General features: G+C 37.6%; 1 protein-coding gene across 6 annotated transcripts in view; it reads left to right on the top strand.

Moving 5' to 3' along the window:
* Positions 1-3,593: 3,593 nt before the first annotated feature.
* Positions 3,594-12,758, top strand: part of EXOC4 (exocyst complex component 4) — a 797,616-nt gene continuing 788,451 nt past the window's right edge. For all 6 annotated transcript variants that reach the window (XM_036905582.2, XM_057504775.1, XM_057504777.1 and 3 more), the window contains exon 1: positions 3,594-3,748. In XM_036905582.2, the coding sequence (XP_036761477.2) occupies positions 3,663-3,748 (86 nt within the window). In that variant the 5' untranslated portion in view covers positions 3,594-3,662. The remainder of the gene's footprint in view (positions 3,749-12,758) is intronic.

Raw genomic sequence — 12,758 nt, forward strand, 5'->3', positions numbered from 1 at the left:
TTTAACTTCTTGAGGAATAGCCCAACTGTTTCCATTATCAGCTGCACCACTTCACATTCCTACCAGCAATGCACAAGGGGTCCAATTTCTCCACATCCTTGTCAACATTTATTTTCCATTTAAAAAATTATAGTCATATTAGTGCGTGTGAAGTGGTATCTCATTGTGGTTTTCATTGCACTTTCTGAAAGACAAACGCTGCAGAGCAGCATCTTCTCATGTGTTTATTGTCCATTTGTATATCTTTGGAGAATTGTCTACTCAAGTCCATAGCTCAGTTTTTTTTTTGAGAGGGCATCTCTCATATTTATTGATCAAATGGTTGTTAAGAACAATAAAATTCTGTATAGGGGACTCAATGCACAATCATTAATCCACCCCAAGCCTAACTTCTCAACAGTCTCCAATCTTCTGAAGCATAACGAACAAGTTCTTACATGGTGAACAAGTTCTTACATAGTGAATAAGTTCTTACATGGTGAACAGTACAAGGGCAGTCATCACAGAAACTTTCAGTTTTGATCACGCATTATGAACTATAAACAATCAAGTCAGATATGATTATTCATTTGATTTTTATACTTGATTTATATGTGAATCCCACATTTCTCCCTTATTTTTTATTTTTTATTTTTTTTAAATAAAATGCTGAAGTGGTAGGTAGATGCAAGATAAAGGTAGAAAACATAATTTAGTGCTGTAAGAGGGCAAGTGTAGATGATCAGGTCTGTGCCTATAGACTAAGTATTAATCCAAGCTAGACAAGGGCAACAAAACATCCACGGATGCAGAAGATTTCTCTCAAAACAGGGGGGGTGAGGTTCTAAGCCTCACCTCTGTTGATCCCCAATTTCTCACCTGATGGCCCCCCTGCGACTGTGCCTGTCTTAGGTTGTTCCTCCCTTGAGGAATCTTACCTGTCTCTGGTATAGCTCAGTTTTTAATAGAAAATTTTGCCTTTAACTGCTGAGTTGTAAGAATTCTTTCTATATGCTGAATACAAGACCCTTACCAGATATGTGATTTGCATATATTTTCTCTCATTCTGTGGGTTGTCTTTTTAAAACTTTCTTAATAGCGTCCTTTGATGCACAAAAGTTTTAATTTTGATGAAGTCCAACACATCAATTTTTCCTTTTGTTGCTCATTCTCATATTTAAGAATCCATTGCCAAATGTAAGGTCATAAAGACTCACCACTATGCTTTCTTCTAAGAGTTTTCTCTTATATTTCGGTCTTTGATCCATTTTGAGTTAAATTTTATCTATGGTGTGAGGTCTAACTATGTGTCTCCCCTGTCTAAATTTATATGTTGAAGCCTAACCTCTAAAGGTAAAGATGATGGTAGTAGGAGTCCGTGTCCTTGGGAGGTGATTAGGGATTAGAGTTCTTACATAAGAGACCTCACAGAGCTCCTTAGCCCTTCCACCCTGTGAGGACACAGTGAAAAGGCACTGGTTACAAGCCACGAAGAAGGCCTTCATGAGAACACAACTATGCTGGCAGCTTCATCTTAGATTCCCCAGCCTCCAAAACTGGGAGAAACAAACTTCTGCTGTTTCTAAGCTACCCAGTCTGTGTGATTTTATTATAGCAGCCTGAATGGACTAAGACAGGGCCCGTTTTTGTTCTTTTGCATGTGGATATCCAGTTTCCCCAGCATCGTTTGTTGAAGAGACTACTGTTTCCCGACTAATGATACGGGCACCCTCATAGAAAATGAACTGATCATAGATGTATGGGTTAATTTTGCACGTACAATCACATTCCATTTATCTATGTGTTTATCTTTATGCAAGTACCACACTTTTGATTACTGTATTGTAACATTTGAAGTCAGAAAGTCTGAGTCCTCCAGATTTATTGTTTTCCTAAAATTCTTTAGGGTTTCCACATATAAAATCATGTTGTCTACAAACAGAGCTAGTTTTACTTCTTCCTTTTACATTTGGATGCTTTCTATTCTTCTTCCTGCCTAGTTGCTCTGACTAGAATTTTCAGTATTTTGTTGACTAGAAGTGGTGAAAGTGGGTATTTTTGTCTTGTGCTCCATCATAGTTGGAAAGCATTCAGTTTTCCACCATTGGGTATGATATTAGCCCTGAGTTTTTAATAACTCTCCTTATCATGTTGGACAAGTTCCCTTCTGTTTCTAGTTTTCTGAGTGTTTCATCATGAAAGGGAGTTGGATTTTATCAAATACTTTTTCTGCATCAACTGAGATGATTTTTTCCCCCCTACTGCCTGCATTCTTAGCCACTAGGCCCAGTTACCTCTCTCTCAATATGAGTCATTTAATTTTATAGCCTGCTTTTTACAGTTATACCATGAAAATCTTCTTTTCACTAAAAGCCATTGAAATGATTTTCAGTGGCTATGTGTTATATCCTCATATGGAATGTTCCATAATTTATTTAATACTTCTATGTTATTTCCAAAATTTCAGAATTTTTTCTATACCTCTATTATTTTAGGAACCAAGTCCCTAGAACTTAGCCAAAGGCTATGAATACTTTAAATATATATATCTTTATATATATGTATAATTTTATTATCTATTTATAAAACTGATTTAAAAAAATCATTGTGAACTTCTACCAGCTTATTATTTGCTTAATAAAAGTAGTTGATGTGCGCTATGCTTACTGTTTCACAACTCCTGGACCTCTGAGCTTGCTTTCTAGTCCTCTCTGAACTTCTTTATTCTTGACCATTACTAAGCAGATGACCTCCTTTCCTCCTTCTCAATATTTATTTTTCTCCTTATTCCTTAATTTACTCACTTTCCTACATACTTCATCTTTGTTTTTGTTCATTTCATCTTCTTATTAATGACCAAGCCAGAGAGTCAAACGCAGAATATGTGAAAACTTACCTGTAAAAAAAAAAAAGTAAGGCACAGATATCCAATATTGCTCTCTGTATTTTATTTAGCTTAGGAAGAAAAGGCATCTGCAATCTGGCTTTTTCTTTTCCCGTTTTTTTGGTTTTGTGTTTAACTGATGTCTATTTTTTTTTATTTTGTTACCATTAATCTACAATTACATGAAGAACATTATGTTTACTAGGCTCCCCCCTTCACCAAGATATTTTTGTTTTGATGCTTGTGTGATTCTTAGGAAACACAGCAACACTGAAAAATAACTGAACTCAGACATCACATGCCTGCAGAAACATGTAGTTTTAGAGTACACAATGAACTATTTCTGTCTTTTCATTTTTGCATTTTATGTTTTACTACTTGTGTCTAAAAACTTTGCACAGACATCAAGCATTCCCAGCCCTCAGCACCCCCCACATACACATTTTGGCATTGTCTGAGAAATATGATTAAAAATTGGATAAAACTCTAAAAACAAGGAAAATTTTTTAAAAATCAAATAAATATAAATAAGACACTCATGAGCAGACGTCACTCTCCCGGTAGAATCTTCCTGCATGTCCAGGAACAGAGGAAGGAGAACTACAATTCCCAGAGTGCTTAGAGGGCGTGTCGGGCCTGGGAATTACGGCCTCAGTCCCGCCTCCTCCCTCCAGTGATTGGATTATCCAGTTCGGGCTCTGTATTCCTCTTCTCCCATTGGTGAACTCTCCGTCGCGGTCAATTACATAGTTTACGCTCGCTTTGGTTCCCTCCAGCCCACCGGTTCACCCCCCGGAAGATGGCGGCCGAAGGAGCTGGTGGGAAATACAGAAGCACAGTCAGCAAAAGCAAAGACCCCTCGGGGCTGCTCATCTCTGTGATCAGGTGAGGGAGGCAGGAGGCAGGGTCAGGGACAGGGGGCAGCGGGCAGCGGCTCGATCTCCGCTTTGGAAGGGAGAAGGGTTAGCTGGGTTCTACCTGCTGACCCTTCCCTTCCCTCCTTGCCTCCCCCCCAGCCCCTCCCAAGTGTCCCCACAGTTCCCCCTTTTTCTCTGGGGTTTGGTTAGAGGGAGGAGCCCCACTTCACCGTCTTTTCATTAGGGCCAGCGCTTTCTATTAGGGTGTCCGGGCCCTGAAAGCACGCTCTTTGGGGTTTGGTAGAGAAAGCCAGGTGTGTCCATTTAATCTTACAACATTTATTGATTTACCTTCAGCAGCGCTCACTGAGGAAGGAGCCTTTTTTCCCCGGGAGTTCAGGGTGTAAGGAAGGCCCTGAAGTCCCGAGACTGTTGTCACGAGTTGCAGGTTGCATTCTCACACTTTGGACACCTCCAACCACCTGTGAGTGGCCACAGCCTCATATAATAGTAGAGCCTGTAGTGAGCTGATGTGGGTATCAAGGCACACACCATTTTTCGATTTTTGTTCTGCTTTCCTATCCCGATATATATTCTTAAACAGAACAAAACACATTTCACGTTATCCTCTAAGTACGTGGTTTTCCCAGAATATGTATGTATGATGAGAGTGGGAGTGGTGGACCTTTTAGGGGCTCTTTAAAGAAAGAAAAAGTTAAATTAAGAGCAGGGGAACCTTTTCAAACACCATTAAGGATGATACAGGGAGTGATTAAAAACAACCTGAATAGTATGTATTAAGGCACGTTTTATGTTGTTGGCATTTGAATGTCAACTCATTGAATGTTAATTTTGTAAAATAACCCCACCCCGGTCCTTCCCCCCCACGCCCCACCCCCCGCGCCTATGCTAAACTTAGTTGAGCTTGGAGGGCTTCTGGAAGGTCCTGATGATCTTTTTTAAAAACCACGCCCCACAGTTCCTAGTAGTTAAGAAGCTCTTGAATGAATGAATGTATAACTTATAAAATGTACTTATAAAACAGTGTACCTCTCATGGACTGATAGAGACCCATCTCATGGGTGTTATTTAGGGGGCTCTAGTTTAAGGTTAATGGCATATTAAATCATTACAACCAAGTTGTGGGGTTTTTTTTTAGAATTAAGACAATAGTTCTTCTCTGTCTAGGCCATACAGAGGAAACTCTATTCTGGACCTACAGTCTTGTTGGAACAATATGCAGGTAGAGTAGATGTTTCATGATGCTAAACTCCAACTAGAATATTTGTAGCTTCCCGTGGAATTATAAAATATGAATTAATTTGGTTACTTTTTTGAACTTGTTTGTTTCTTTTGCCTTATAGTTAACGTTCATTGAGACAGTATGGCTTTAATGCCGGTTTGTAGTATGGTGCCTGGTGCTTAACACATACTTAGTAAATATTTATTGGACAAATGAATGCCCTGAGTTTGCAAAGACAAATCAGATATGATGGTACCCTTGAGGGATAACATATGCAAGTAAAAACTATGACAAAAGACTGGAAGAGACAGTGAAATACAAGGGTGTTCTCAGAGAATATGTGCTTGTTTCCAATGGAAGAGGAGTGGGGGTTAGGGAAGGTAACAGCTATATACAATGGACAATCTCAAATGTGTACTTAAAAGATTCTGTAAGCTTTACCCATTTCTTTTATGCTATATATATATATATCACTTTTCTTAAATGCCAATCAAGTTAACCTAAATATCCTATTTTGAAAAAAACAAAAACCAGACTAAAGCTTTTTTGCTGATGCTGAGCCACAAACATCCTGTCTTTGGTTGGCTGTTCCTGTTGCTGTGTGTTCTTCAGGGGGCATCACTGCTGGGTGGTGTGGAATATGATTTGTGGTTATCCATCCATCTCTTAAGCACATCTGTGTTACCTTCACATTGTCACCTTGATTTAGGCCCAGGCATTTTTTTTATTCCATCTTCTGTTGTGTCTTATTGTTTTTCATTTTTCTTCCTTTGATCACCTCAGGCCACTTAAATGACACGTATTGTATCTGTTACTAGCGTGGTGTAGTGGAGTGTCTAGACCTAGCATCCTGGGTGAGTTTAGTAAGGATTGGGGTTCATGGTGACATATGATCCTCTTAAAGACTGGCTGTTGGTGGTACTGGAGTACTGATGTATATATTTCAACATTTCTTTGAATCACAGGAAAATGTTGGGGTTGGAGTGAGGGTGTTGCTAACTCTCTCTGTTGTTGTCTCCCTGCCTTTGAACTGCCCCAGTGGTATAGATTTCATAGACAGTGGGGGCAGTGAATGAGAGGAGGCTGGTAGTTGTACTTTGGTGTTTGGGGCGGGGGGAGAGTACTTCAGGGAAGAAGACAGTGGCGGATGTTGTTCTAACAGTAGATCTTAAAAGTTCTCATCAGGAGAAAATAATTGTAACTGTGAAGTGATGGGTGTTAACTTGCTGTAGCAATCATTTTGCAGTATACACATATCAAATCATAATGTCTTACACCCGAAACAAAGACAATGTTATATATCAATTATATCTCAATAAGATGGGAGAAAAGGAACGGGGTATCGGTATTTCTTGTGAGTGAATCGTGTTGTCACTCTGAAGTTGCTGCTCTGCCTGTCTGCTCCGTTTGTATTCCTTATGTTATCCTTCTTGCAACCATGTATTCATGATTAATTCTTCATATAAAACTTTGATTACCTCCTCTTCTTTTTAACCTCTTCAGATTCTCTCACAAAGGCTGTAGCTTTCCTCGTTGCTTTGGCAACAAGCCTCAAAAAGGAAAGCCCATTTTAGGTTCCTGTTTATAAAATTTGAGCAGTCCTGAAGATGTAGCTGGTACGTGCCAGTTCTCTTTCATGTTCCTTGGGCCTATCATTTTGTCACAAAGTAACTTACTTGTTAGTGATGGAGTCCATTGCCCTTGGAAAAGTTTGATTAGTTTAGCTTTAGCTTTTTCTATCACTGAGCAGTTATTTTTTGAATAGTGAATGTTAAAAATCTCTTTCAGTTGTTTTGCTCAGATATATAAAAATGTCATTGCTTGACTACATTATTAATTAGTATAATGCTATGTATATATATCTATATATACATGAAAGCATTTTATGTCATCTTTTAACACTGGATAAGAAAAAGTACAGGTGGATGAGGTTTGAGCTAAAGACAGAGTAGGTATAGAAAGGGGGCATATCCAAATCTCATCACTGTTTTCAGCCATGGTACCAAATAGTTAAGTAAGGACTCCTATTTTAGTGTGATAGTCCATCACTTTAAAGCATCTGAAAGTGAAGATAATTTAAAGATGGATAGTGTAATTGTGTTGAAAAGTGTCATATTTGGTAGATGGGTATTTAAAGTTCCTTGGGACTCATAAATGAAATTCTTAACCATTAAAAAGTACTGAATAAAAATATGTCAGGACAGTCAGAATTTCAAAGGGTGGGCCCTGGGCATTGCCGAAGAGCTCCTCGGGCTGTGAGGTCAGGCTTTGGTGAGGGGACAGACAGTGCCCAGCATCGAGTTTGTGGGAGGCCGCTGCTAACTACAGCCTTTGGTTCTAAGTCTAGCCCCTGGCCCTTTAAAAGGAACTAATTGGGTGGATAGAGTCCTGATTCCCTGCTGATGTATAATTTTGACTGTTTTATACATTTACGGGCACACACAGCATTTTCCTACTTTTCTCTTGATTTCCCCAACCTTTGTTTATTGTGAAGTTGAAGCAGGAAGCCTTTCTAAATGGGAAATAAGCAATATGGCATTTTGGAGATGCTGTTTTATTTTTGTGAGTTCTTGTCCGATTTTTAATTGGAGAAGGTGTCTACCACTTACTGTTAGGTGATTTGCTTTCCAATTAATGTTGACTCTCTTCTCTTTAAAAGTTGGCCTTTAATAGCCAGTTTAATTGGGAAGACAAACTTTGGCTGTGACTTGAGGAGACCTCATGGAAACCTCAGAGCAGAACTTTTGTAGACAGACTGGTTACGCATGTCAGGGAGTTGTGAAGGCAGTTGAAGGCTTGCTTTCTCATCAACTTTCATGTCTTCACAGAAGTTGGAATTTCAAAAACTTAGAAAATCCTTTATTGTAGACACCTGTTAAATTCCCTTCTCCTTAGAGAGTATTTTGGTCAGCCCCATATTTAATTCAAAGCAAACTTCATCGAAGGGGTCGAGGCTTTGATCAGAGCTTTGAACAAACAGCTTTTAGGTCTGTGACACCGTCTGCGGCAGGGGAGTGTGGTCCCTCTGTTGGGAGCAGAGTCCTGGCAGTTGCTGGAAACGTCACCACCACCTCTTTGTGTCTGAGCCTGTCTCATAATGGTTTGTTTTTATTTTTATTTATTTTTTATTTTTTTATTTTGGTATTATTAATCTACAATTACAGAAAGAACATTATGTTTACTAGGTTCCCTCATAATGGTTTTTAGGGTTTCCAGTTCTTTTTATAGCCTTGGGAGTCTGGGCATTAGTGGTGCAATCCTGTTTGAAAATTACTGCTAGAAGACCTGGAGACTAAGCCCTTGATGTACTTTCCGGGAGTCCTGGGACATCTGATGGCATATGTGGAATGTAAGGGGCAAAATATTCCCCAGCTTTCTGCTAAACATGTAGAATTCCTATCTTGGGAACCCATGTCTTAGTTTCTACCCTCGTGTAAGTTTCTTGAAGGCTTTGGGGCATATAGTTGCAGTGCTGGTGACATAAGTTTTTTCCAAGTATTACTTACAGATAGGTGTGGTCATACTCTTAGGTGGGAGGTGTTGCATAGTTAGTAGAAACTCTGTTACCCATGTAAAATAAGCTGGAACAGTTACTTAAAATCACTGTGTTTCATTTCTCATTTGTAAAATGCAATAATGATATGATCTGCTGTGGCTTTAGGAAAATAAGCATATAAAATTGTCTAGCAGTGTGTGGCATAGACACTCAAATGTTCATTTCCTCTTTAGGATCAGGTTAAAACCGTGATTTTAACATTTGCAAGATAGCTACCAGAACATAATTAATTTTCCACCTGAAATGTCCTTGCTCCATTGGTTAAAATGTTTGATTCCAGTTGTCAGAATGTTCTCTCTGTAACTAGGAAACCTTGTGTAGTTGAATTAATGTGGAAATTATTTGAGAGCTAAAGAAACTAGATTTAAATATATGTATGCTTATGTGTAAATGTAAAACATACGAAATATAAGCAGACATAAGGTATAAAATATTAGGTTAAAGACAGAAGGACTATAAACGAGCAAATCAAAAGGCCCATTATCTCTTTGGCTAGATAACTCTTGTTGCCATTAGAAGTTATATATATGCTTTCCTAAAATTACATGCATAATTTTCCAAAGTGCTACACATTTAGAAAATTCAAGTATTTCAAAAGGAACAGCAAAAAAATAAGTGAAGACTTTTTTCCCTGATCATCTCCCTCCTGAAACATGCCCCATTAAGTGTTCTCTGGTTGCTGGAGGACAATAGAAGACTATATTTAAGCATGTGTGAATGTATAATATTTAAACAAAAGCATATATATTTTCTTTACTATGTTAATATATAGTATTTATGAGTTTATACTTCAGTACTATTCATAAAGATGTGTTAAAACAAATGGGAACATAGGTGTGTATTTTTGAGCCTTTTTAATTTTTTAAATTAAAATAGTGATATACAATCTTACGATGGTTTCACACACACAAAACAGTGGTTCAGTATTCACACATATTATCAAGACTGTATCCCCTCCATTGCAGTCACTATCTGTCAACATAGTAAGAAGTTATAGAGTCATTAATCGTATTAATTGTCCCAATGACCTAGCTATGTTGTGATTGCAAATTATACTGCCCCTTAATCTCCTTCTTCCTCACCCAGCCTCCCCAGCCCTTCACTTAGTTCCTTCTTGGGGTCTGAGTCTGCTGCTTTTTCTGTTCCTTCTGTTTTGCTTTGTTTTTATGCTCTACAAATGAGTGAAATCATTTGGTAATTGTTTTTTTTTCTGCCTGGCTTATTTCACTGAGCATAATATCTGCCAGATCCATACATGTTGTTGCAAATGGTACGATTTCTTTTCTTTTTATGGCTGAATAATATGCCATTGTGTATGTGTACCACATCTTCTTTATCCATTCTGCAACTGGTGGACACTTAGGTTGCTTCCATGTCTTGGCTATTGTAAATAGTGCAGCAATAAACACAGGGGTGCATATGTCTTTTTGAATTAGGGATCTTGTTTTCTTTGGGTAAATTCCTAGAAGTGGAATTATTGGGTGAAATAGTATTTCTATTTTTAGTTTTTTGAGGAACCTCCAGATACTTTCCACAGCAGTTGAACCAGTTTACAGTCCCACCAACAGTGTAGGAGGGGTCCCCTTTCTCCACATCCTTGCCATCATTTGTTGTTTCTTGTCTCTTTGATGTTGGCCATCCTAACTGGTGTGAGGTGATATCTCATTGTGGTTTTAATTTGCATTTCCCTCATGATTAACTATGTGGAGCATCTTTTCATGTCCCTGCTGGCAATCCATATTTCTTTCATTTGTTTTTCTTTATCTTGGAGATCTTGTCCAGCAGCACATATTGATCTAGCTCATTCTTTTCTTTTCTTTTCTTTTGTTATCATTAATCTACAGTTACATGCAGAACATTATGTTTAGTAGGCTTCCCCCTTCACCAAGTCCCCCCCACAATCCCCATTACAGTCACTGTCCATCAGCATAGTAAGATGCTGTAGAATCACTACTTGTCTTCTCTGTGTTGCACAGCCCTCCCCGTGCCCCCCCTTCACATTATACATGCTAATCGTAAGGCCTCCTTCTTTTTCCCCGCCCTTATCCCTCCCTTCCCACCCATCCTCCCCAGTCCCTTTCCCTCTGGTAACTGTTAGTCCATTCTTGGGTTCTGTGATTCTGCTGCTGTTTTGTTCCTTCAGTTTTTCTTTGTTCTTATATTCCGCATATGAGTGAATCATTTGGTACTTGTCTTTCTCCGCCTGGCTTATTTCACTGAGCATAATACCCTCTAGCTCCATCCATGTTGTTGCAAATGGTAGGATTTGTTTTCTTCTTATGGCTGAATAATATTCCATTGTGTATATGTACCACATCCTCTTTATCCATTCATCTGCTGACGGACACTTAGGTTGCTTCCATATTTTGGCTATTGTAAATAGTGCTGTGATAAACATAGGGGTGCATCTGTCTTTTTCAAACTGGGCTCTAGCTCATTCTTTATAGTGGCTGTATAGCATTTTGTCATATGGATATACCATAATGTATTTATTTTGTGTTCCTACCACCCCCCCTTTTTTTTTTTAACACTTTAGTTTCTTTTTATCTTCTGTTAAAAATACATTGCTGTGAGCATTCATGTACATTGGGGAGTATATCTATGGTGTAAATTCCTGGCAGTGGAATAGTTGAAACAGTGTATTTGCATTTTGTACTTTGTCAAAATGTCCTCCAGAAAGAAAGTAATTTATACTCCCACAAGTGGTGTGTTGAAGTACCTGTTTTCCCATTCATTACCTTGGAGAAACTGGATATTTTTTATTGTCTTTATTAACTCTCATCTACTGCAGGAAAGAGGGGAGTGTTTTTCCCATTGTCATTTAGACAGTGCTGGATAGACACTGTTGGACGTATGTGGATATATGTGTTCTGCAAATATTTTTTTCTCAGTCTGTGACTTGTCTTCTCATTCTCCTGACAGTGTCTTTCCCAAAGAAGGAGTTTCTGATTTTAATGAAGTCCAGGTTATTAACTATTTCTTTCATGGGTTGTGTCTTTGGTGTTGTGTCTAGTCTTTGCCATACCCAAGCTCATCTAAATTTTCTCCTGTGGTAACTTCTAGGAGTTTTGTATCTTGTGTTTTTACTTAGGTGTATTAACTATTTTGAGCTAAGTTTGATGAAGGCCGTAAGATCTGTGTCTAGATTCACTTTTTTGCACGTGAATGTCCAGTTGTTCTAGCACCATTTGTTGGAAAAATGGTCTTTTTTCCATTGTTGTATATTTGTGGGTCCTTCAGCAACATTCATGCCTTTTGTTCTCTTCTTGTGCACATTGTCATAACAACTTTTCCCATTTTCTTCTACAAAATTAGTTTGCACAAACTTTAAAAAAGTCATAAAAGAGAAACATCATCCAACAATCTCATTTCCCAATGTATTTTTCCTTTTTAAGGTTTTCATGTGGCTCCTGTCCAGATACATACAGAAGTTTAATAGTTGTAAATATAACAAGTTAGCATTTTTTTTTAGTTTGACAAATTTATTCATGTTGCTTTGTAGTTATATAAATATTTTTTAAGTGGGGGAGTTAAAAATATAGAAAATTAAAAGGAAGAAAATATAAATTACTCTTTGCCAAGAATTAACCATTGTTAATAATTTTGCTTTGAGTTTTTAAAAATTACTGTATTATTATAAAAATAGCACACATTCATTTTAAAGAATTCAAACAATGGAAATGCACAAAAATATGAAGGTGAAAGTGAAAAAATTATTCAAACTTTATACTCCACAAATTACCATAGTTGTTATTGGGAACCTAAGTCTCTTTTTCTCTTTTCTCTCTCTGTTGTGTGTGTATAAGTGTGTGTGAAATATTGAATAGATAGAAATAATTTTTTAAAATAAATGTGGTATCTTACTCTATATGCTAATTTACACGCTAACTTTGTCTTCCTTTTTGAGGTATACATACATATAGTAAAGTGACACATACTAAGTGTATAGCTTGATGAATTCACCATTACCCACATCAATATAGAGAATACTTCCAGCATTCCTGTCAACTTTTTTTTCCAATTCATTTTTTTGTGTAAAGATATGCTGTTGTTCCAGCACCATTCATTAAAAAGACTATGTTTCCTGAATTTCTTTTGCTCCTTTGACAAAAATCAAAAATCAAAAATCAGTTGATCGGTGTTGGTCTATTTCTTTTTTTTTTTAAGATGTACAACATAATGATTTATTGTTACCACAATAAATTTAGTTAATACCTATTACCTAACATAGTTACAACA

Source organism: Manis pentadactyla, chromosome 7 (assembly GCF_030020395.1).
Source record: "Manis pentadactyla isolate mManPen7 chromosome 7, mManPen7.hap1, whole genome shotgun sequence".
Taxonomy (NCBI): Eukaryota; Metazoa; Chordata; class Mammalia; order Pholidota; family Manidae; genus Manis; species Manis pentadactyla.